At 33.3% G+C, this 27,160-nt stretch overlaps 3 protein-coding genes across 3 annotated transcripts in view; 1 reads left to right on the top strand and 2 right to left on the bottom strand.

Annotated features, from left to right (window-relative positions):
* The window catches only part of LOC132727177 (uncharacterized), a 48,811-nt gene extending 33,478 nt beyond the window's left edge, over positions 1-15,333 (bottom strand). The window contains exon 1 of the mRNA XM_060712605.1: positions 15,197-15,333. The gene's annotated coding sequence lies outside the window, so the exon portion shown is untranslated. The remainder of the gene's footprint in view (positions 1-15,196) is intronic.
* LOC132727173 (uncharacterized) lies at positions 304-4,417 on the bottom strand. Its single transcript, XM_060712601.1, has 5 exons — positions 4,076-4,417; positions 3,399-3,489; positions 2,679-2,858; positions 2,146-2,274; positions 304-575 (listed from the first exon to the last, which is right to left on the bottom strand). The coding sequence occupies exons 1-5, from the start codon at positions 4,397-4,399 to the stop codon at positions 304-306; spliced, it is 996 nt and encodes a 331-aa protein (XP_060568584.1). The 5' UTR covers positions 4,400-4,417.
* Positions 15,334-21,442: 6,109 nt separating the features above from the next.
* Positions 21,443-25,994, top strand: LOC132727167 (BTB/POZ domain-containing protein KCTD6-like). Its single transcript, XM_060712593.1, has 3 exons — positions 21,443-21,682; positions 23,043-23,143; positions 23,624-25,994. Exons 1-3 carry the CDS (start codon positions 21,593-21,595, stop codon positions 23,889-23,891), a joined length of 459 nt encoding a protein of 152 aa, XP_060568576.1. The 5' UTR covers positions 21,443-21,592; the 3' UTR covers positions 23,892-25,994.
* The last annotated feature ends 1,166 nt before the right edge of the window (positions 25,995-27,160 follow it).

Genomic DNA, 27,160 nt, shown 5'->3' with positions numbered 1-27,160 from the left:
GTTTGAGGTATAGTTTTCAGAACAAGATTCTTATGGGCAATTAAGAGTAAATTGCGTATTTTATTGTATAAGACACTAAGCATATCACTCTAATACAATGGTACCATATTGTTTAAAGATTTATACCCCATAATTGCTGTGTGGTATTTCACGCTAACTTGAATTTTAGCCATAATAAGACAATATGTAGGTGAATTTACATTTGTAAACACTTTTCCCATTCTATCAGAACACTTTTAAAATGCCATGCCCATAATGTACATGAAGTGTATGTGTGGCTTTACACTAGAAAATTAAAGCTTTTTAGAAGCATTTTTTCTCGTACAATATACAGGAGTCGTCGGATCTAATATCCTCGGGGATTACATCTTTTACCATTTGTTTTGTAAATGAGCTTCTCCTGCAGTAAACCCCAATACTGTTGACATAAACTTCATAGGACAGACAATCTTCATCTTCAGAACACAACCTAGAGCATTCATCACCAGAGGCCACATAGCCATATCCACGATCATCACGGCTGTATATTCTTATACCTTCCGTGACGGAGAAAGTTTTGTTCATGGCGCTGCAAACTGAAGATCAAAACATGTTGATGTTTTTTTTCCTTCAACTTAAATATTGCACGGGAGAAACACTTTTATAAAGACAGCTTTATTATCAATGCCATGGCTTTTCAATATTTCTTTAAGAATTGTTTATAGATTTCGAAGATATTACGTTAATGACAATTATAAGTAAATCTGATACAAAATTAAAATCCACTTACGTTTCTTATAATTCATCATGCTTTTAATTAAGAATGTATCAATCACTAATGTTGAATTTATCTTACTTTTTTATAAAGTACTTAAGTCAGATACTTCTTCTACCAAATAGCATATGTTAGATATTTCACCTTAGTAAAATGGCGAATGCATTGGCGGTGTGTTTGACTTTTAAATTATTAGTTTAATATGATTTTACTCTGTCAAACGTAACTATCCCACGTATTTTAATGGACATATTTTAAATGATTTAAATGGAATTGCTGTATGACAAGATAGAGCAAAATATATGATACATGTAATGGGCATCATAATGTTTTATTTCTTTGTTCATGCAATATAAGGTAGACTGCATAATTTTGAAGGAAATAATAGTATATGAGACTGTGTTTACGGTAGCCGAGTTTGTGTTTCACAATAAGTAATCAGATTTTTAAGCATGCGTAGATACGAAACTAAGGAATAACGTTGTTGTATAGATAGTTACAAAGACCATTTATGTATTAAAAGCCTTACATCATGTACATGCAAATTAAACAGTGCTGCGGACCTCTCGGTAATAAGATCTTTGAATGATCAGCTAGGTATCAAAAGGCAAAGGTATTACAGCGTTTGAATCAAAAACAGCACATTAAGTTTGTAGACATTTGGTTTCGCTTGTCGACTTTCTGCATTAATGCCAGAGTTATTGCCCTTTACTTAGTCAGAATCAGCAATTTTCAACTTGGCATGCATGTTGTTGAAAATAAAAGACATTGTGCAAAACAGGCTTATTTATTTAAATAAACACATGTGACGTATACGTATTTTATTTTTTTATGCGCAGTTTTGGTTAATGACATATACGTTTTGGTGAGGATAGTAAAACTTAATCCAACCGAATATGGCATATGTCATGTTCCATTTTCGGCTGAAGAGTGTGTCATATTCGTCCGTTACATATACGGTCCGACAAATTTAAGGTCAATTTAAGCATTTTAGGCGTATTGAAACAAAATTATACAGTCTGAAGCAAGAGATAAAATAATAAAATTCCTTTATACAAATTGAGTGGTTTAGTTTCCTTAACCTTCGCCATTACAGACGATTGTCTATAAAAATTTACAGAGTGATTTTTGTGCATGAAACGTGGAAAAATCGAAATATTAATCTTCCGAAATGATTGTCTGATCAATACCCGAATATTTAAGTTACGCAATATATGATACAGAAAGGAAAGCAACACATGTGAATTGGAAGTACAGTATTGAGCAAAATTCGCACATGTATTCTTTCATTTGATTTGTCATCAGAGGTGTGCTGATTTAAACAACAACGTATCACTCGGGGAGTTTTCAATTGACTGCATTTAATAGAAATACAAATTATGATGCAATACCTTTGGTACAATTCCTGGTCTCGACGTCGTATCTAAAGAAATGGCTACAGTAACATAGTCGTTCTTTGCACAGTGCACCTGACTCATTGCAATCAGATGTATGTAAACACGCCTTTCCAATTGTTGATACTAAAAAGCGAACAATTAACTTTTTATATAACCAATAATATCTGTTTTGAAAACTTTAGTATCATCAGTAATATCTTTTTTGATAACTTTAATATCACCAAAAATATCTGTTTTGATAATTTTAATAAAATCAATAACATCTGTTTTGATAATTTAAATATAAGCAATAATATATGTTTTTAATGCTTTAATTAATATAACCTTTATCTGTTTTGAAAGCTTAAATTTCAGCAATAATTTCTGTTTTTATGATTATGAAAATATTACCAATATCTATTTTGGTAGTTTTAATATCACAAATGATATCTGTTCTGATAGCTTTAATCATTTTAATGTCATTGCTAAGTAATTAAACAGTTTTATTGTTTTTATGTGCATTATCAATAGTCCTTGGCTTGACAAACCTTTAAGTTGGCAAGTAGCCTTTGATTCAGTCCATTCACCATTCACATTGCACGTTATGTCCTTGTCACCACTTAGAAACATATTATTTGGACAAGCGAACTCGTATGAACGGACAGTGCCAGCAATGACCGTGGTATGTTCCTCAACTCTTTGATCGGCATTTTGTGGAATTTTGCACGCTAGAAATGAAATACTAGTAATTTTATTAGGAAGTGTATTTAAAAGATAAGTCGTGATTATATTTTAAGTATGCAAGAAATATATCATTCATTCATTCATTCATTCAACCATCTATCTATTCATTCATTCATTCATGTATGCAATCAATCAATGCATCAGTCAATCAATCGATTAATCAATCATTCAATAAATCAATCGATCGATCAATCTCCTTTTCATTATTCTGCAGTAAGTTTTGTTTATAACATGTATAAAGACAACTGTGTCATGTCTGTATTGATGTTTGTCATACAACAAACATGATAACTTGATATATAACGTGGAATACCCTAAACTCACATGTACATCTAAATACTCAAGTAAAAAGATTGTTTTGAATATTGAAAATCTTTAAAACAAACTGAAGTAGGCGGATTGTTTTTATGCCCGTAAGTTCTTTCTTTATTATAAATGGTGTTGATAGTTTTGCTTAATGTCATAGCAGAGATAATTTTTACAACACTGAATAGTTTTGGATGTATGTAATGTAATTTCCTTACTGATGTTTTCGCATTTATACGAGTCAGAGCCAAGGGGGAGACAACGCTGAGTTTTGTCGCATTGATTGTTGGCACAACCGCTAACCATGGCCTGAAAGAAAAGAATTGCCCGCCTCAATAACAAAATAAAACGATAAATGAGCTACGACATGACCAAACCAACATAGTGCTAACAAACACTATTACAAGTAAAGAAACTGATAGCGAACGACATGGATCCTGATCAGACTGCGCGGCTGGTCTGGATCCATACTGGTCGCAAACGCACTATATTGGCTCATGTATTGTCAGGTCGCGGCTCTAATATCATAACAACGTTACAACCATAATTCTTAAGGACAACAATAACATTATGTTATGTGTTTAAATCAGACATTATTAAGATCATAAAGTATTTACAGTGTTCTTTTAAATGAATGAATAGAACTACCGTTTTCATTTTATAATCAATTAAATGCATTTGTTTTGGTTGACACAGACGGATCATCTTGTCAAATTTATACATTTGATAAATGATTTACTACTACTATATTGTAATCGTCAAATGGCGTGATAACAAACAACGAGGGCAACAGGCTGTAAAAAATATATCGTTTATTTTAAATGGTTTAGCAAATCGCGTATTGATTTGAACTTTTTCAGACAGACTCTTTGTTGCATTTTATACCATCACATACCTTTGGCCATTCGGAAATATCAGAAAAAATTATTCCTTTTGTTTTATTGAAGTCTGACGAAGGAACTGTCTCACTCCCTGCTGAGTTGAATTCGCAAGTTTTGGTACTTGTTATGAAATTGATAGACACACAAGCTCCCAGTAACATGCATTCTTTTGCACATTCGCGATGTGATATGACAATCATGTCAAAAAGTTTATAACCAAGTAGTTGCTTGTTGAGATGTTCGGGCTTTACCTGAAAGGGCTTGCATGATTGTAAACAAGTTATTCTCACGAAAAAAAGAGCGAAAGTCCATACACCAAGTGATGTATTCAGTTTCATGATTTAAACAATGGCGTGTCTCTTTTAGATATCTGAAATAATAATATTATCACAAATATATATCAAAAGTATGAACAGGTACACATATTCATGAGTTGATTTTACGGAGGTTTTTAGTGCATGTTTTTTATGAAAAACTGATACATCTCTTTTGTTGTATAATTTGTAGCATGAATTACGCATATTTCGATAAAGAAAGTTTTTAAACATATCGAAAATAATCAAATAACATGTAAACCACGATGTGAGTCAATCTTTTTAAGTTTTTTGTCTAAATATATCTTTAAAATAAAAATATTAAAGAGAAAGTACCAATATTCGCATATTTCTCTTCCATGGTTTTTAATATGTCTATGAACAAAATTCAAAAAGTTACTATTTTTCTCATAGTGTATTCGGTATTCAATTAATACTTAGTGTTTATTGTAAATATGTATCAAAAGACAAAAAAGATAAAGATTGTAGGTTTTATACTTTGTTAAGTGGGATGGGTAAATTAATCCGATAATTGAAAAAACAAAATCAACGAAATTTGTAAGTTAAATTCATTTCTTTGCTTTTTAATTAAACTTTCTATGAATTCTTATATTCACTGTTAAAAAGTGTCGTTTATCTTTTTTTTATCTATTTATTTTTTTTATTTGTATTTAGGTATTTTTGTATTCCTTCAGGGTTAGAGCATTTCTGAAATGTCAGTCGTCATGTGAATACATTCACTTATAAAATTAGTTTGAATAAGATAAATTATTTTAATATTCTAAATATAATGAGTTAATTGTTACGATAGAAGACTGAATATACATATACAAAACATGCGTTAAGTATTGTCTTTTTTACGAATATAATTAATTCCTGCATAGTTTCTTTATGAAATAATAAAAATCGGAAAAAAATGAACTTTGCATTAAATATCATAGTCTTAACGGCGGCTTGTAACAGTATGTTTTATCTACATTCATGTAATTAAGTATAATTGAATTAGGACTGTTCACGGAATAACATATCTAGACATGGTATTATCAAAAGATACAAAAAATAAGGCGACAGCTACAACATATCATTTATGTGCAGTGAAATATCAATAGTATCTCTTGCCCTCATATAGTTGCTGATGGTATATAAACTGTCTGTTAAAATGTTATTAAATTTTTCATTATCCCCATCAAACAACCCTAGATAACCCACCTTAGATCCACCGCAGGAAAATTGCTATAATTCTTTAATACAGAAGTAAGATAAGATCATGTTAGGAGTATCAAATTTTTCACCACATTTAGTCATGATTCATGAACCATTTGTAAAGCTTCGCTTCTAAAGAATCATGCCCAATATCTAGGCACTCAGAACTGTTTCACGCAAAAAGACTCTTATATAGTTATATATCTATATGAGTCCAGAGAAACTTTGATTTTGACCCTTTGCCAATAATTCATAACTTTTTTAGAGTATCAAAATGTTATGTAACATGATTTTTTTTTGCTCTGGGCACTGCAGTTTCGGTGACGATTTTTAAGACAGTTTTAAATCTATGCAAACATAAGTAACATCCAAGGGAAAGCAATTTAAGACTGCAGGAGCATGATTTAAAGGCCTGCAATGAGGACACTAAGTTTCGAAAGACCTTGTTAGTCCCCTTTTGAAGAACTACAATGCCTAGAGCATAGATATTCAACAAATAACATTGCTTAGCAGATAAGCGATCATTGATTTTAGAACCTTACCATCTAGCAATGCTTTGCGACTGCAGAATATACATTTGACGACCCTTGAAAAGGTATTTGTTGATACTTGAGACATTGGTTTAAAGGCCCATTATTCCCCAGAAATGCTATTATTATATTTCTTAAAAGCTTATATTTGGTGTCCTGTTAGTTTTCAAAAGGCTACTCACAAGCCAATTACATGAATAATATTTTGCTTCTGGAACTTTCTGGGAATTAGTACAGTTATGGTGATTTAGTATTTCGTATGGAAATCCAAATAATCATTTCTTGTCATCTTACTACTTACAGACAAACGAATATCACATCTAGCGCTACTATCAGGTATTAAGCCTCTAACATGCTCAAAAACTATTATTTTAACAAATTAACGCATGTTTGTCCTTGCGAAAGAAATCTTTTTATTCATTTCTGAGGCATAATGTGCTTTTAAAAACAGCTTATCGTGCAACAGTCAATTTCGTTGTAGTTGTTGTTATTGTTGATGATGATTTTTATAATTATACATTTGTGAAAATTGACTACGGATGGAACATGATAATTTTTTCTGTGTATTGAGTAACATGGTCTTAACTTGAAGACCAAGCTTCTATCTTGAATAATTTATCAGATCTATATTATACTATGAGTTTTAAAGCTGCATGCCTCCAGATGATCCAAAACATTTCATGAAAATCAAATTTGAGCAAAGTGTACTAAATATTTTAAGAAAAGAAACAAAGAAGTATCTAGATTTATCACACACCCGTGCCGATTTTATTTGGGGAATGTGATAAATACAATATTAAATTCGTGTAAGTTCATTACTATATTTATTGCACTCGTTGAATAAAATATTATTGTGCTCGCCAGACGCTCGCATAATATAATATTGGTATGTGCCGATTTTGCGACTCCGTAAAAATGATATTGCAAGGTCGTGAATATATTTTGTCGTAACGTCATTTGCGTTATACAAACATAGCGTTAGACGCGCTAGGTTTAACGTTATATTATTATTCTATTTTCAACTCGTTCAATAAATTAGGTACCTTCAATATACTCTATTTGTAGAAATGATTTACATGCTGTGCGCAAATAATGACTTATTTTGTGCTACTTATCACCATATTTCTACTTCGTGACTAACGCTTACGCCGAAAAGGCTTAGTTTTTCCCATATTTTGACCGGTACGTGGATTTTAATTGCCGTTTGCAATGTAAAAATTTCTTTCTTTTTTCATTTCACAATATTTTCCTTCTAAATACATAATAAATATTTTTAATGAATTTTGGAAAGGATCATCTTCCTCAGACATGGTTTAAACGACACTGAATACTTACTCCCTGATTACGCTTTACTGACTTAAGTATCTTGACTCTCACTCTTGAATGCCTTTAGAAAATATTGTACCTACATTTATAGAAAATATCTTATCTCTCATTATTGTGAGGTAACCGTTGTGTTTACTGTCAAAAATAAACCTTCTAGATCTATATTTATGACAAGTGTTGACACCAGAATCAAACAGACTTATTCCTGGAATATTTATGATGATAACCAATGATTGAGTTACCTAAACACAACAATTGCAGGCCCCTTGTCCAGCATATATGAAGGTAACCGTTTACAGGGTAACCATACTTCAATCAGACTCATACAAAATCTAGCCTCAACAAATTTATAGTAATAAATAATGACAACAAATGAGGTCTCAATTCTCATACAAACTCAATCATTAAATCAAATAATGTTGCTAAAACTACAACACATGTCAATAAACCTCAGTTGAGTACCTTTAAGATCTAAAATATACTCATGAGGGGGAGAAGCTGCGAGGGAGCTTAAGTTCTTTGTTTTTATATTTTCATTAAATAAATCGTTGGTTAAAACACAACGCTCCGTTCACCAATACTAACAATTCTAATACAAGGTAAAATTAATGAATAAAATTTGATATTATTGTTTTTGTTTTGTATTTGTGAAGATTAACTAGATTTAAAAGACAAGAATTGTGTGGTCGCTAAATAATATTTTTGCAAATTTTATACAGTTTGATACGTACAGATAATGATTTATTTTCGAATTATGTATTCCCGGTACCCCGACCTATTAAAGAATATCTTTAATTCGGTCAGTTAGTGCTTTAATTAATATAATTAAATGTTAAGGTACTAAGCTTATCAAACGTTAAGTCTACTACTATCAAAGGATAAATTTTTTTTAACAATTAAGTCCTTACTACACTAAATTATGAAGTTCAATCATTTTATGAAATTAATTCAAATGTCGGAACACATTTATGTTTATTTACATGATAAATTTTTCCTCAAAAACGTATCAATTTTACTTTTTAGATTTAAGTTTATATACAAACCATTCAAATAAATTGTTAAATGTAATAATTGTTATATTGAAAGTTAATGTAATACACATTAAAAACAATGTATTGTAAATATAACCTTGCTGTTTAAAATCTATTTCTTCTATTTCATCGATGAATGGAAGCAGTCGTATCCACTTATTATAAATTTCAATCACTTACATTTCTATGAAAACTGTTTCAACACTTACGAAATGTATTGCGACCAGTATAAAAGAACCGCACAGACTAAAAGGGTAACGATTGTTATTTTTTTGTTTATGCTATGCAGTTTCCAGGAAGCAAGCCAAACAAGCTGTGATTGGGTGGGAGTAATTACGTCACAGAGAAAGACCAACAAGAGAGCGATATTATCTAAACAAAGCTCCTAACATCCTCATACGACAAACGGTAAGGCATCCAGCACGACAAATAGCAGCTTTTCGGCCTTTTCCGTCAGTCTTCGGATAAGGACTTTTGTGGATAACAGCCGTGAACGTTCCGATTGCAAACACGAAAACAAACAAAGCATGTTCACGGGGTGAGGAGGAGAATAGCAGTACTACTTATAGCATTTAGTTTATTATCGCGGTACTAAGGCAGTTCATATAACAAGTACACTTCAATCATTTTATATATGTACCTAACCAACACCGTTTATGTTCTTACATACGAGAATCATTTTCGTTTAGGACCATAATCGATACCACCAGCGATCAGAAATAATTAAATGTGAAAGTATATCTGCACTAAACTGATTTCAATGTCTAGTATAAATTATATTCTAGTAAGTTGTAATCACCTGTTGGATTTGAATCGCACTGCCTTAGATAAACAATACACAAAACGACACATACAAAAAGTAAATGGTCATTTTTTGCAAAGTACAAATTAAAAGCAAATATCAGTTATGTTCATAGAATAAGTGCGTCCGTTAGTCAAAATTCATAGTCATGTAGTAATTACTTATCCGGTGACTGTCAGCGTCCATAAAATCGCTAATCCTGCGAAACGTCACGGATACTGTCGTGTACGCAAATGATAAAAAGACAGAAGGAATAGATTCAACGTATTCTTTGTTGATCGAATTGGTCACGTATCACGTAGCAATGGAATAGCGCACTTGAAGGAAAGTAGGGTTAAGGGGAATGGATAGGAGGATAAAGTGGATGGTGAAATTGGAAATCAGGATGGAATTATTAACCGATGATGAAATATTCTGAATACAGGACAGAGACGCAAAAATAAAACAAGAACAAAAGAAAACAAGAATAAAGACCAACAAGGCAAAGGCAACGTTCACAGGACGCGGCCCCCGACACACTCAAAAAACCTAGAGCAGACAAAAAGGTGAAAGAAGTGGGACATGTCATGTAAAATAATAACAACTAAAACGGGCCCATTGGGGAATTAAAGGGACAAGGGCTGTAAGGGTGAAAAGGTGGGGGTAAAAATGGGCGAGGGGATTGAGAAAATACTTACCGTCTAACAAGACAGACATCACAAAACAAAAGTTACAAAACAGACATGAAAACAAGTGAAGGAACACAGAGGGGTACGGCCTTGGAACGGTCAGTGGTAGTTAAACCACTAGAAAGTTTAAACCGGTTTTAGGCGCGCCAAACCTCACTCTTAGCCCCTATATGTTCCTGAATGACATTAATGTGAAAATAAAAAATGTCCCCGCCAAGTGAAATTCTAACAAAGGCCATGGTTACATTAGACGAAATTACTAAAACACATACAAAATTATGTAAATATGTGTAAAAAGGTACACCCTAATGACCATTAACAAAGTACTCGATGCCTTAAAGGAAGGCAGAGCAACAAGAAAATCACAAGGGCCCGACGAAGCAAGACAGAAGACGAACATTTAGACAATTCAGTCCCAAAGGGCTTTTAGAACTGTCCACTTAGTCCGTCAGATGTAATTAAAAGAGGACAGCGTAGCGTCCAACTGTAAAAGGGTTAAACACCAGGCATGCGGTATGCCTTAAAATAATTGGGTCATAACCTCTTTTAATAAACTGTTTGATAATTTAAGTGAAGACGGCAGAAAAATTATTATGACCTATGATCCTACGAAGTTTGTAAACCACATTTCCACATTTCCTAGTCGTAAAAGAGTTTTTAAATTACAATTGAATTTTAAAACAAAGTCTGAATTACGATGGTAAAACTTTGTTAAATATTTACGCAATTTATGAAAGCGATAACCTTGTTTGAGACGTTTGTTAGTAATAAATAAATTGCACTCATTGTAATCATCAACACGACTGCACGCCCTAGCAAATCTAATTAATTGAGAAATATACACCCCAAATGACAAATTCTGCTTAAGTCGGTGCTTGGGGGCAATTATTCAGAAAAGTAACAAAGAAATAACAAGATTTAACACATACACGACTCCGTAAAAATGATATTGCACGTTGGTGCATATATTTGACGTAACGTCAATTGCTTAATACAAACATAGCGTTGGTCGCACTAAATTTTAGCGTTATACTATACTCAACTCATTCAATAAATTAGGTAATAAATTTACACTCCTTCAATATACTCTATTTAAGTAATGATTTACATGCGAAAACACGACTGGCACAAATCAGCCACCATACATTTTCCCTCACTCACCTAAGATCCACCGTTGAAAAAAATTGTCATAATTATTTAATACAGAAGTAAGATAAGATCATGTTAGGAGCACCACATTCAGTCATGATTTGTGAACTATTTGTAGCGGTCCGCTACTAAAGAAACCTGCCCAATATCTAGGCTAGGAACTGTTTCACATAAAAAGACTCTGATAGCTATATTTCTATATGAGTCCATAGAAACTTAGTGATTTTGACTCTATGCCAATAATTCATAACTTTTTTAGAGCATCAAAATGTTATGTTACATGATTTTTTTTCTGCTTTGAGCACTGCAGTTTCGGAGCAGATTTTTAAAACAGTTTTAATTCTATGCAACATAAGCAACATCCCAGGGAAAGCCATTTTAGACTGCAGGAGCATGATTTCAAGGCCTGCCATGAGCACTAAGTTTTGAAAGACCTTCTTAGTCCTCTTTTGAAGAACTACAATGCCTAGAGCTTAGATATTCAACATTAACATTGCTTAGTAGAGTAGACCTCTTAAAAAGTTATTTTAAACGCTCTTTGTGTCACTGAGTGTACATAGATTTTACATAGTAAAAATGTTTAAAAACTCTTCTCAAAAAGCAGAATACACAGAGCATAGAGCATAGATACTAAGCACGTAGCATCATCTTGTGTCTTTAACAGATTGCATGAATCTTGCTCATAGAGCCACCCGGGTTTATAGACTTGTACGAGTATAGGATAACACATTAAACACTTTAGTGTTAAACTAAAACGACTAGAACGAAGATATTTGGGATGTAGCATGATATAAAATGATATAAATTTGTATGATGCTCCTGCAGTCTAAAATGGCTTTGAACTGGGTATCACTTAATTTACACAGACTTATGTAATAAATCTGTCGTTTTCTCTAAAACTACGGTACCCGAAGCATACACATTAATAAAGTATCATCATGACCTTGTGATACTCTACAAATATTTGATAAATCATGGACAAGATGGTCAAGATTTATCAAGCACCAGGGGTCACTAAGTTTATATGGACTCATACAGGAATATAGTTATTTAAGTCCACTCATGAAAAACTAGATGTTGAGCTGGTTATTTCAGAGCATCCGAATACAATTATTTCACTAATCATGTATGTAATGACAAAATTGGCACACCCAATATGAACTTATTACTAACCTTTATTAAATAGGTGCGACCTTTTTCCAACGATGGATCTTAGGTCATCATTGTTCTCTTATTGATTAAAAAAGAGGTATAAATAATTTATGAAATACAGTTATATTTTAACTCGTCAAAAACTGTATGTAGGTCAGGCGATATCATTGATGTATCTGGTTCACTACACATCTATTATAGATGAGATATTGTGACAGTAGCCTTATATTTCCTATTTTGAGCTATTGAATGCAAAAGTCATTATCTCATTAGGTAAACTTTGAAGCCATTTTTATATTTTAATATTTAATATGCGTTAATGGACTACCTTTATATTATACATTCATGTACATGTTTGCTATTTAGAGCATGTGTGATTTATTATCTTCTTTTATATTTTTACAATTAACAATTTATAAATAATATATAAGATATAGAAACAAGAAATATCACGCAACCAAATTTAAAAACTAAATGTATACACATGATTGCGATAAGCGATCATTGATTTTAGAACCTTACCATCTAGCAATGCTTTGCGACTGCAGAAGATACATTTGACGACCCTTGAAAAGGTATTTGTATATACTGGCGTCATTGGTTTAAAGGCCCATTATTCCCCAGAAATGCTATTATTATGTTTCTGAAAACCTTTTTATATTTGGTGTCCTGTTAGTTTCCAAAAGGCTACTCATAAGCCAATTACATGAATAATATACAGTTATAGTGATTTAGTATTTTGTATGGAAATCCAGATACTCTTTTCTTGTCATCTTGCTACTTACAGACAAACGATTTCACATCTAGCGCTACTATCTTTTCAGGTAATAAGCCTCTAACATGCTCAAAAACTATTATTTTAACAAATTAACGCATGTTTGTCCTTGCGAAATATTTTTTTATTCATTTCTGAGGCATTATGTGCTTTTAAAAACAGCTTATCGTGCAACAGTGTCAATTTCGTTGTAGTTGTTGTTATTGTTGATGATGATATTTGTAATTATACATTTGTGAAAATTGACTACGGATGGAACATGATAATGGTTTCTGTGTATTGAGTAACATGGTCTTAAATTTGAAGACCAAGCTTCTATCTTGAATAATTTATCAGATCTATATTATACTATGAGTGTTAAAGCTGCATGCCTCCAGATGATCCAAAACATTTCACAAAAAATCAAATTTGAGCAAAGTGTACTAAATATTTTAAGAAAAGAAACAAAGAAGTATCTAGATTTATCACACACCCGTGCCGATTTTATTTGGGGAATGTGATAAATACAATATTAAATTCGTGTAAGTTCATTACTAAATTTATTGCACTCGTTGAATAAAATATTATTGTGCTCGCCAAACGCTCGCATGATATAATATAGGTATGTGCCGATTTTGCGACTCCGTAAAAATGATATTGCAAGGTCGTGAATATATTTTGTCGTAACGTCATTTGCGTTATACAAACATAGCGTTAGACGCGCTAAATTTTAGCGTTTAACTATTATACTATATTCAACTCGTTCAATAAATTCGGTACCTTCAATTTACTTTATTTAAGTAATGATTTACATGCTGTGCGCAAATAATGACTTATTTTGTGGTATTTATCACCATATTTCTACTTCGTGACTAACGCTAACGTAGAAAGGGCTTAGTTTTTCCCATATTTTGACCAGTACGTGGATTTTAATTGCCGTTTGCAATGTAAAAATTTCTTTCTTTTTTCATTTCACAATATTTTCCTTCTAAATACATAATAAAAATTTTAATGAAATTTAGCAAGGATCATCTTCCTCACACATGGTTTAAACGACACTGAATACTTACTCCCTTATTACCCTATACTGACTTAAGTATCTTGACTCTCACTCTTGAATGCCTTTAGAAAATATTGTACCCACATTTATAGAAAATATCTTATCTCTCCATATTGTGAGGTACCCTTGTGTTTACTGTCAAAATAGACCTTCTATATTTATGATGACAGTTGTTGACCAGGATACCATACCAGAATCAAACAGACTTATTCCTGGAATATTTATGATGATAACCAATGATTGAGTTACCTAAACACAACAATTACAGGCCCCTTGTCCAGCATATATGAAGGTAACCGTTTACAGGGTTACCATACTTCAATCAGACTCATACAAAATCTAGCCTCAATAAATTTATAGTAATAAATAATGACAACAAATGAGGTCTCAATTCTCATACAAACTCAATCATTAAATAATTAAATAATGTTGCTTAAACTACAACACATGTCAATAAACCCAAGTTGAGTACCTTTAAGATCTAAAATATACTCATGAGGAGGAGAAGCTCCCAGGGAGCTTAAGTTCTCTGTTTTTAGTTTTTCATGAAATAAATCGTTGGTTAAAACACAACGCTCCGTTCACACATACTAACAATTCTAATACAAGGTAAACTTAATGAAAAAGATTTGATATTATTGTTTTTGTTTTGTATCTGTGAAGATTAACTAGATTTAAAAGACAAGAATTGTGTGGTCGCTAAATAATATTTTTGCAAATTTTATACAGTTTGATACGTACAGATAATGATTTATTTTCGAATTATGTATTCCCGGTACCCCGACCTATTAAAGAATATCTTTAATTCGGTCAGTTAGTGCTTTAATTAATATAATTAAATGTTAAGGTACTAAGCTTATCAAACGTTTAGTCTACAACTATCAAAGGATAAATCTTTTTTATCAATTAAGTCCTCATTACACTAAATTATAAAATTTAATCATTTTATGAAATTAATTCAAATGTCAGTACACATTTATGTTTATTTACATGATAAATTTTTACTCATTTACTCAAAAACGTATCAATCTCACTTTTTAGCTTTTAGTATATATACAAACCATTCCAATAAATTGTTAAATGTAACAATTGTTATATTGAAAGTTAATGTAATACAAAGTAAAAACAATGTACTGTAAATATCACCTTGCTGTTTGAAATCTTTTTCTTCTATTTCATCGATGAATGGAAGCAGTCGTATCCACTTATAATTAATTTCAATCACTTACATTTCTATGAACACTGTTTCAAAACTTACGAAATGTGTTGCGACCAGTATAACAGAACCGCACAGACTAAAAGACTAACGATTGTTTTTTTAATGCTATGCAGTTTCCAGGAAGCAAACAAAACAAGCTGTGATTGGATGGGAGTAATTACGTGACAGAAATAAATTAGAAGAAAGACCAACAAGAGAGCGATATTAACTAAACGAAGCTCCTAACAACCGTCGGTAAGGCAACCAGCACGACCAATAGCAGCTTTTCGGCCCGTTCCGTCAGTTTTCGGATAAGGACTTTTATAGATAATAGCCGAGGACGTTCCAATTGCCAGCACGACAACAAACAAAAAATGTATGCATGTTCATCCAGTTTATAATCGCGGTACTAAGACAGTTCATAAAACAAGTACACTTAGATTCAATCATTATATATCTGTACCTAACCAACACCGTTTATGTTCTTACATACGAGAATAATTTTCGTTTAGAAGCATAATCGATACCAGCAGCGATCAGAAATAATTAAATGTGTACGTATAACTGAACTAAACTGATTTCAATGTCTAGTGTAAATTATATTCTAGTAAGTTGTAATCACCTGTTGGATTTGAATCACACTGCCTTAGGCTCAAAGCATTTAGAAAAACAATACACAAAACGACACATACAAAAAGTAAATGGTCATTTATTTGCAAAGTACAAATCAAAACCAAATATCAGTTATGTTAACAAAATAAGTGCGTCCGTAAGACAAAATTTATAATCACGTAGTAATTACTTATCCAATGACTGTCCGCGTCCATAAAAAATCGCTCATCCTGCGAAACGTCACGGATACTGTCGTTTACGCGGATGATAAAAGGACAGAAGGAATAGATTCATAGAGGATATTCAAGTTTTTTCTATAAATACATGATTTATTTTCATCGAGTGGTTTGAAAATAAATATTTCATGAGTGGCGGTAGCCACGAGTGAAATATGGTAATTTTCATGCCACAAGATGAAATAAATCCTGTATTTATAGAAAAAACTTGAATTTTCTGTTTATTATATACATTTTTCTCTTTTTTGACATTAAAATTTAAAAGACTTTCCCTTAAATTATGTGTACTGGCAGAATTTAAAAGAAAGTAGTCCGACAAGATACCAGTGAAAATACGGAAAATATGTTTCACTGCAGTGAAAAATAAATTTTTACAGTGAAAATACGGAAAATGAAAATAAGCATTTTATTTCATCAATATTTCTCAATATTTCATTTATAAGTATATAATAAAACGTATTCTTTGTTGATCGAATTGGTCGCGGACGGACGCGGATCACGGATCACGTAGCAATGGAATAGCGCACTTGCAGGAAAGTGGGTTAAGGGCAATGGATAGGAGGATAAAGCGGATGGTCAAATTGGAAATCAGGATGGAATTATTAACCGTTGATGAAATATTCTGAATAGAGGACAGAGACGCAACCCTTGTCAAAACATAAAAACAGTTGGCAAAACCTATTTAAAAAGAACGCAGAAGGACACCGTCTTGGACCGGCCAGAAGTGTAAATCACTACTATGGAGTTTAAACCGGTTAAAGGTATACAGAGCCTTACTCTTAGCCCCAAATATGGCAACAGCAAACAATATTCCTCATCATTATCATGTGCAACTTTGGTTAAACACAGTAAAAGAATCTTCTTTTTTTTTTCTTAAAGATATATGTTTTGTACTGAACTTTATACTCTGTTCCGTCTACCACTGAACAGCTGTCAATAAATGTATTTTACATTCCTATGTAGGGCAATGATATTTTGCCTTCCGCAGTTTGCGCCTGCGCGAGAAAATACTTCAACCGGTCAATTTTGCATAGCAACTGGCTTCGTCGTAAAATGGTGTTTACTTTCAGACATTTATAGAAATATATAGATTTCTTTAAGACATGTTGTTCATGAATTATATCAAACAAGGAAGTTCTGGGTTTTTGATATATACGATGAATTAATTAATTTAAAACATGGTTTTTACTATAGAAATACCAGCTTAAACCATACCCTCCTGAAACCAAAAGTGATTAGCCTTTGTCGCCAGTATAAAGCCAGGCCAGCCTGCAAATCCCCCAGACACTTTGGGCGTGGAGCTCAAAACGCCTCTAAAATCCAAATTTGTCAATCCCAGCATTTGTACTGATCATGTAAATCAAAATAGCTTAATATAAGTCGTTTTGAAAAACAAATCATATTTCAACGTCTGTAATAATTCACAAGACAAAAATGTTAGCGGGAAAAAACGCACACCTACCGTCAAAATCACCATGTATTTTATTCCATTTTCAATATTTTCATATAATCCTTTTGCCAATCAATACAGAAGATATTATTCTTCACGATGATTGTCAATTTTAAACTTCAACATCAATAAAAACAACTAAACAGGCGAAATAAACACCAACCCCAGCTTGCCGTATTCAAATACGCCAGGCTTTGAATATTGGAACTAGGGATGTCATTGGGAGCCGAATTCATTATCCGGATATCCGGATCAGACATCCGAATACATCCGGATTTCCATTGGGAACCAACACATTACCGACTATAGCCTATAGACTATATGGCTCAGACTATAGCCAGATTGGTTATCATCTTCAAAGCGCGGCGCATTTGAATACGTAATATTGGATCCGTACTCACGGTGGTGAGGTGTAAGATATAAGTAATCCGTAAAGAAATTTGAACTTAAAACAAATTATTTTGACATTTCAAAAAATATTTTCACATATGATTTGTTTCTAGTTCTGTATAAATGGCAAGCGGGTGTTTTTATCATGTTGTAATAATGGATAGAGAACGTGTGGAATAGTGAAAACACGGGATAATAGCGCTAAATTAGAAATGACTTTAAGTGTTAATTGACTTCCATACAAAAAAATTTCAATTATTAAAAGTGTTTTAATTGTCCCCCCCCCCATTCAACCTTGGACAGAAATATGTCCCAATTCAACTAAATAGTATTCAAATATTTTTGGTGGCTGATTTGTGTCATTCGTTTTTTTGCCCCGCGACCTCGCCAAGCGAGAAGTCGAAAATTAACGCGGGGTGCGGGGGCGCATATCGAGATTTAAAAAATAAGACAGCGGGTCGTGGGACGAAAACACGTTAATTAGCAGAGGCGCAGGCGAAGTTTAATAAATAAAACTTTGCCGCACGCCCTCGCTTATTAGTGTATTTTCATCCTGCGACCCCGCCAAGCGAAAAGTCGAAAATTTAGAAGTTAAAATGACGGGGGGCACGGAGCAAAAACACGCTTATTAGCGAGAACGCGGGGCGAAGCTTAATAAATAAAACTTCGCCCCGTGGGGGCGCGGAGCGAGATTTAAGAAATAAAACAGCGGATCGCGGAACGAAAACACGCTTATTAGCGGGATCGCAGGCAAGGTTTATTAAATAAGTTAATTGGCGGGATCGCAGGCAAGGTTTAATAAATAAGTTTTATTTATTAAACCTTGCCTGCGATCCCGCTAATTAGCGTGTTTTCGTTCCGCTATCTCGCCAAGCGAAAAGTCGATAATTAACAGGCTTAAATGGCGGGTTCGCGGAGTGAAAACACGCTTATTTGCGGGGTCGCTTATTAGCGTGTTTTCGCTCCGTGCCCCGCCGTTTTATTTATTAAACATCGCCCCGCAATTACGCTAATTAGCGTGTTTTCGTCCCACGATCCCGCCATGTCGATAATTAACAAGTAAAAATGGCGGGGTCGCGGAGCAAAAACATGCTTATTAGCGGGGCGCAATTTAGCGTGTTTATGCTCCTCACCCCGCCGTTTTATTTATTATACTTCGCCCGCGCCCCCGCTGATTAGCGTGTTTTGGCTCCGCGCCCCCGCCATTACAACTTTCGCTTGGCGGGTTCGTGGGTCGAAAACACGAATGGCATAAATCTGCCACCATTAATATTTGAATCAACGGGCAAGCAAATTTAATTGTAATTCAATAAATGATTATGCAAAGTGCTATATTTCATCATTTTCGGTACTGTTTCTGAATTGTGATAAACATAATATTATGATGAAACAAATAGTCAAATATGACTCTCTTTTTTTAAATGGTGGATTAGTCTGGTAATTGTTATAGTAAGACAAGAGTAATTGTTTTGTTTAAGCGAAATACCGGAATGTTGAAAAGTGAAAGTTGGAGATTGTATTTTTGTGAGCACGTTTTATCGAGTTAAGTGTCGGTTAAAACGTAGAGCTGATTCCCCCACCTTTTCTAAGGATCAACATATGCGTTTTATACCGCAGCAACAACAACAACAATTGTGAAAAGAATATAATTTTGATGCTTATTTTTATACGAAATATACCACTATATAAATATTTCACTAAAATGAATTTTAACGAAGTAAACACTTTCTTATGTAACTCAGTATAATAATAGAGGCTAAATAATGCATCAACAAGTTCTTAAATATGACTGTGTAATTGTTTCACCCAATTAAATGTCATAATTATATTTACTTCGAATATATCATACTAATTGTTTACTTTGGGCGGCATTTAATGCAGGATGACCTTCTATAAATAACACTAAAAACGCCAACAAAGTGACCGGTCCGACATAGCCAAAACATATATGATCGTACAAATATCTATATTTAGAAAATATAATTGAATTCATATCTCTTAAATCATTTCAATGAACATATTAATAGTTCCGTAGGGCATGTATAAACTCATATTAACTGTACTGAACTTACTTTTGTGTTACGCTATTCGTGAATCGATGCATTAAAGATACATGTATCACACGTTTGAATAACGACAGCTGTTACATCGCCCACGGTGACATCCGCTTATAACGTTACTGCATACGTCGGATATTTGATACGGCCTACGCAAGGCAAGCGCATAGCAGCTTGTTTCTTTTAATTGAAATTTAATTTTTATTAATTATTTTATTGATATAGCAAAGAAATGGCTCGGAAAAGGGACTATTGTCATTATTTTATCTCATTTAATAAACGATAAAGTGATGTTTTGTAGTTAAATATAAGTTTGATTTAAATTTATTCCATAACGTTTAAATTTCATATAATGAAATAATGACTTGACTTTTTTAGACCGGTAATTCTTTCAAGTCTAAAACAAAACAAACAGATATCTTCACTAAAAAGATAACAGACTGTTTCCTTAATGCCAATTATTCTTATGATAATTGTTAAACGTTTATCAATCGCGCGTCATCATAAATTCTGTCAACTAGGCATGTAACTTAATTCGCTTACAGAATTCTAAGTAATCCATTTTTTTCAATATGTACAAAGTCACTTATATGACACACATGTAGTTTAGAGAACTTTTGTATTTCAACCAGAGTGTGCATTTCTTCTTTAGTGTTGATATCAATGAAAGATTAATAAAAAAATTGTCAAAGAACTTTATAATAAATACAAATGAACAAATTACATATGCATTCCTGAAAATAGTAACTTTTGGCTTTTGAATAAGGACTTCGAGCCCAAAAGTGAGAACACATCCACCTAATGTAAGTACATACTGGTAGTAGGCTACAACGTCACAAATTCAAACATATAAAAGTAAAATATGCCGTGCAACGACAAAACCAACATAGTGCGTTTGCGACCAGCATCGATCCAGTCCAGCCTGCGCATCCACGCAGTCTGATCAGTATCCATGCTGTTCGCTATCAGTTTCTCTACTTGTAACAGAGTTGGTAAGCGAACAGCATGGATCCTGATCAGACTACGCGGATGCGCAGGCTGGTCTGGATCCATGCTGGTCGCAAACGCCCTATGTTGGTTTTGTCGTGACGCGGCTCAAATATGCATAGTAATTAGTTGATTATTATGTTTTTGCATACCAAAAGTATTAACGACATGGTTGTATTAAGTTCGTTCTGATTGTGAGACATCTTATATCAATCATAATATGAACCAAATACGTTTCATTTACCACTAGATGTCCAGTATTTATATGTTACTTACTATAAATAACCCAAACACATTACGGCAGAATCACGTGACAGAACTACTTTCAATCATTCTATTTACCGAGATTATTGTACGTTATCGGCCAAGTGTTCCGAATGACATTTGTTATGATATTATATAATCGAGGTAGGCCGTACTGTTCGACGTAAGCAATTTGTTTTCAATAAATTGACCGCAGTGTTTTGACAACTTTTATATGTCAAACGTTACGTATCTAACGGACAGCTTTATATTATATCACATGCAGATACAGATTTAATTAACGTTCAAATTAAATTATGTGTTCATGAAAATGAAACGGATATCTCAAATTTGAATTTTTAAACTACAATGTCGAAGTTTCACGCTAATTCCGAGAGGATTGTGAAACTTAACGTTGGTGGAACATTTTACTCGTCCACGAAATCAACATTAACAAAAGTAAGATTATAGGTTGAATGTATTTTGGTGAAATTCGTTCTTTTATAAATGACTGTATAGAAAAAATGATGATAACTTAATAATATAGAAAGAGGAAATTGTATTGCAGTTCATCAATGCTTTGGATTAGTTAATTTAGGTTTTCACATGTGATATATAGTATTGTTTGGTTTTATTAACCTGTCAATTACATACTGATTACACGGTCGATGCACACATTATTTTAATCTTCGGTAGATTTTCGGTAAGTTCCGTGTGATGTACGCTTCACGATGGAATTCAATTAAATTTGTATCTCTTAACAAGGTGTACTAAGCGTTAAAGCGCAATAGGGTAAAGCAAGAGTTTATAATCTAAGTACCACACGTGTTTTAAGTTCGAGACCGCGTTGGTCCATGTTTTTTTCTTATTAATACGTTCAACATTATTGAAGCTATATATGATTATTTTATGTTGTTCGTTTTGTTTTATTATGTTTTACTTAATTTTGTTAAGTCTATACTCTTTTTAAATAACATGCTTTAAGAATTCATATTTAAAATTAAAACGGATTAAAATCAATAAATGCCTTTTCAATGCCGTAAAACACACAACAAATCTGTTCCTTTAAAATATACTGCAAAAATAAATAAAGGCCAACAGTAAGGATCGAACCACAGACCTCTCAATTATCAGGCATTCTCTTTACCGACTGTCCTATTGTGAATTAACGAAAACCTTCACTTTAAGCTGGCGTGACTTTCAAAACATGACTAATATACTCCACATTAATTCTCGTAAACTACACGGACCAAACCGAAGTGGGATCGAATATTTAAATGAGTCCTATAATGTATTCATAATTGACAGGTCAATAAAATCAGACTATATCATTAAATATATGCAAAACGTGTCTACTGTTATTAGTAACAAGATAACAATGAAGTTCAATTAAAGGGCGTTTTATTTCTGTATTATACGTGTTTTAAAGAAACATTATGCATCATACTCGGAAACGAATTTTCCTTCAAACATAATTTTCAAATCGTTTACATAATTGTGTTAGAGCATTTTATATTTTTTTTTTTTTTTTGGCAGAAAGAAGCGCTAGTTTAAAATATGAATATATTCGTCATAAAATTAGCAAAAATGTAAACAAAGTAGTATTTTAACTCTCATACAAGTTACTGAGTCATTTTACTATACTAATTGACAGAAAACAACAAAAACAAAAGATGTTCAATGAACACCAAAGAAAAAGATAAAACGCTTTTGAGAAATAAAAATATAAACAACTTTTGGCCATAGTGGTCATTTGAGGAAATGGGAAATTAAATGACAGCAAAGGTAATCTAGATAAGTTTTATAATTTACTTTTTAGGTAGCTGACAGTTATTTGGGTCGGTTGATGAATGGAGATCTTCCGTGTACAAGGGACGAAAAAGGGAGCTTTTTCATAGACAGAGATGGGCAAGTTTTCAGGTAATTCTCGGTTATTTAATAAAATGTCTAAATGTTTGTTTTTCTGTTGAAGTGATTTTGGCCGTATTTCTTTTTAAACGTTCCATAATTATAGATATTTACAGAAATCTTAACTCCAGAACTAATTTTACTACACGGACACCTGTTGAATAATAAAGTTGACCTGTTCATGACTTTAAGTGAATCAAAGGCTGTCATCTTAAGTCTTCTTCCTCTTCATTTAGATAATGTAAGTCTAAATCAAAATTGCCTCAATCGTTTCTCTGTGTCTATAAATTAATGAAAATAGAGAAATGCGTTAGCCCTGAAATTTTAAACCTGATTAGATACTGCTTATATGGTGCATTTGTAAATGATAAGTCTAAACTGAATTTTGTCATAGTCAGATATTTTTCATCATATGTACCTCAATATGTATCCTGCAAAATGTTAAATAATCGATCCGTTAAATATTGCAAAATGTATTTTTCTTTCTCGCAGACACATACTTAACTACCTTAGAAGCGATCGGCTGACGACTCCTTTTGGATTTCGTGATCTTAAGTTGTTAAAAGTCGAAGCAGATTACTACGGACTTCCTGGTCTTGTACAGGAAGTAGATCTCGTGCTGAACTCGCGCAGACGTAATAGACGCAGACGACAACGTAACAAGACAACAAGCCAAAGCGTTACGGAACTACATCGAGTGCACGAGAGGAATGGAGATCTTTACATATCTGACGAGGATTCTGATTGGTTCTATGACTAGAGCTACATACGGGCACTTTTCTGCCAATATTTTTTGGTAACGGGGGTAATTAAAATCATTACAGCGTTCACATGTGCGCACGTTTTTAGAATAAGTGAATTTGGCAAGTTGTTTACTTGCCTATTTCTATTCCTCAGCCTGTTCAGGACGTTCATTTCGGCCACTTATTTTGAAGACCATGAATCACAGAAAAGGAAATGACTCTGCGATTTCATTTCATAACTTCGTGCCTGTAATGCTTAAAATCGCTGGAGTCACAGAAACAATTCAAGTAACAACTGTACATCGACTGTACATTCTTCAAGTATGATAAAACTGTTACAGCTATGGAATACTCGTAATACTTAACACATATATTAAAGGGAACGCCATTCGAAAATTCATTTGGAGCAATTGTGATTATGGGTGTCGATGGTTTTTATTTCGCTTTTTTCGACAATCTAATTGCTACCAAATGTTAACTTACGTATATACATGTACATGTATATATAATATAGATGGTTTATGTATTTTGTTAAGATGTAACATGCACTGGAGGAAACAGTCATTCTTTATTGATCTGTGTGACACATGGTTGGATAATAAACTTCTCATGTTGAATAAGGCCGTCACAAGAAATAATCTTGCTTACATTGGAGGCAACCTGTTACCACATATGATTTCATCATCTAAGTTAATAGAAGAAATGTGATTCGTAGGATCAATAAAGTGAACGATCTTCACCAGCTTATTATTAAGGTTATTTTGACAAATGTGTTGTCAACTGTGCTTCTTGGTCTCTCAGGCTACTACATACTGTATTTGAGCCGCATCACGACAAAACCAACATAATGGGTTTGCGACCAGCATGAATCCAGACCAGCCTGCGCATCCGCGCAGTCTGATCAGGATCCATGCTGTTCGCTTACAAACCCTATAACAAGTAGAGAAACTGATAGCGAACAGCATGGATCCTGATCAGACTGCGCGGATGTTATTATGTTGGTTATTATTATGTTGGTTTTGTCATGGCGCGGCTCATTTTATAAACATCAATCGCCCATATGACCAGGAGTAACTGTTTACAAAGTTTCAAAAGTAGGCTGTTTCAGAGGCCACCCTATTGCCTCGCTAATTGCCTCACAGGTTAAAGAAAGTATTTCCAACGTCAGTCAAATATTTGGATTTATCAATATTTTTATGTTTTGAAGTAATTTTCCTGATGAATATTTTTCTTTCCCGATGAAAAAAATGTTTATAGTTATTTGATAAAAATATTTCGTTTAATTAATGAAGTGTACACATTTGTTTGTAGTGCCTTTATGTGTTGAAACGACACTAAATGTCGCATTTGCTTCTAAATGTCGCGCTATTGTCGCTAAATGTCACAAACTGTTCTAAATGTCTTAAAATATTTTGCCGCCAAATGTTGCAATGATGATGTTAACATCGCACCATTTTCTTAATGGGGATAAGCTTTTCTCTTTCTCGTTAAAGAAGGGTAATCCTGTAATGCTGTGCGGTAACAAGGTCACTTTCCTTATAACATGTCCTCGATGAATGTATGTGGTCGAAAATCTCAAATGAAATGACGTTTTAAAAAGTTTTTTGGTAGATATTATCTGCTGCAAAATCTTAAATATTGTTTAACTCATGATTAGGAGTTATAAAAGCCTAATTAGGACATTGACACTCCTAAATAGGATACTCCTAAATAGGAGAGCTAAAACACTTATTAGAACTTTGTCACTCCCAGTTATAATTAGTAAGTTACTCAAAATTATGAAATATAAACCTAATTACAACTTTATGACTTTTATGACTTTTAAAAACATCACTAGGAGAAATTTAAGGACAGAAGATTTAGCGGAAAGTGTGACATTTGGCGGAAAGTGTGACATTTAGCGGCAAGTGTGACATTCAGCGGCAAGTGTGACATTTAGCGGCAAGTGCGACATAAAACTTTCCAGTTTTTGAAGAAATATAATGAATGGAATTGAATAATAGTCAATTGTTAAAGTGACAACTATATACATTGTTGTTACAGGTATGAAAATATCAAAGATATATTTGAATCTTTACATGTATCATACCATCATAGAAATAAAAACGAATCAGAAAGTACTGAATGTTTTCATTTGGTGTTTTTTCTCTCTTTGTTCCTCTTCTTGTGGTGTTTGAATCACCTATTTTTGTATTTTTTGTTGTTGTTGTTGCTGCTGCTGCCGTTATAGCTGCTGATGTTGTTGATAGGACAATAACTGAAATAGTTGACTAACTGGAAACAATATTCATGAATAGATAAGTTTATACTTATTGTACAGTAGAGTTATTTCTTGCCACTGACGTGTCGGCCATATTCTCCGTGTCAGTTAAAATATGTTACTCATTGCCAGAAAAAAATAAGGTCACTGTCTTTTGAATTTTGACCGCAATTAATATGCTATGTAAGCTAGAATCCTGCTGGACTACTGTCAGCTAGCTATCCATTCAAATTACGGGCCGTCAATGATTCTACCCAGTCATTCCGAAACATAAAAACGTCATTTAACATATAAATAACACGAGGATGAGCTATTCAATCCTTTTTCCGGGTGCTTGCTGAAATAAATCATTTTTAGTAGTATTTACTGCAAATCAATCCTTTGTTTTTTGTGTAAAATCAAAAATTTTAATTCCTGTACTAAGATGTGAACAATCTAACCCTTCGTTTTTTTATACTGATCACTTGTCTCTTTATCTGTCTTCCATAGTTGTCCTGAAGCGTTAACAAGTTGAGCCGCGTCACGACAAAACCAACATTTTTTTGCGACCAGCATTGATCCAGACCAGCCTGCTATTACAACTAGAGAATCTGATAGCAAACAGCATGGATGCTGATCAGACTGCGCGAATGCGCAGGCTGGTCTGGATCCATGCTAGTCGCAAACGCATTACGTTGGTTTTTCGTGACGCGGCTCATTTGTGTTTCCGGGTAGTGCATAGATACAATAGTTTCAGAGGCAACACTGGTTGTTTAAAATTCCCGTTGTAGAAAACAGCACATAAAACCTTGTTTTTATTTCCAATTATTACCAATTACACACATGTAATACATTATTGTTATTGTCGAAACGGTTGATCGGACGTACGACCGCTGGTTTACCAGGAAAGCTGGAACACGGATCTGCTTGAAGCTGGGGTAAAAATTGTATATAAACTTTTATTTATACGGTTCCTACGAGATATATGTTCTACAATGCCACTCCACTGCAGGCAAAAATAAACCTAGTCTTCAAGACTTTAAGACT

The sequence above is a fragment of the Ruditapes philippinarum genome, unplaced genomic scaffold, assembly GCF_026571515.1.
Source record: "Ruditapes philippinarum isolate M1 unplaced genomic scaffold, ASM2657151v2 ctg988_1_1_1_1, whole genome shotgun sequence".
NCBI lineage: Eukaryota > Metazoa > Mollusca > Bivalvia > Venerida > Veneridae > Ruditapes > Ruditapes philippinarum.
The sequence above is the reverse complement of the archived record's forward strand: the minus strand, read 5'-3'. Positions and strand labels throughout refer to the sequence as shown.

Coding starts and splice junctions, on each gene's coding strand:
- LOC132727173 (XM_060712601.1), bottom strand. CDS start 4,399: ATGAAACTGAATACATCACTTGGTGTATGGACTTTCGCTCTTTTTTTC. Junction 2,859..3,398: donor GTATAAATGCGAAAACATCA/GTAAGGAAATTA, acceptor TTTCATTTCTAG/CGTGCAAAATTCCACAAAAT. Junction 2,275..2,678: donor GGCTACTTGCCAACTTAAAG/GTTTGTCAAGCC, acceptor TTCGCTTTTTAG/TATCAACAATTGGAAAGGCG.
- LOC132727167 (XM_060712593.1), top strand. CDS start 21,593: ATGTCGAAGTTTCACGCTAATTCCGAGAGGATTGTGAAACTTAACGTT. Junction 21,683..23,042: donor CGAAATCAACATTAACAAAA/GTAAGATTATAG, acceptor TTTACTTTTTAG/GTAGCTGACAGTTATTTGGG. Junction 23,144..23,623: donor AGAGATGGGCAAGTTTTCAG/GTAATTCTCGGT, acceptor TCTTTCTCGCAG/ACACATACTTAACTACCTTA.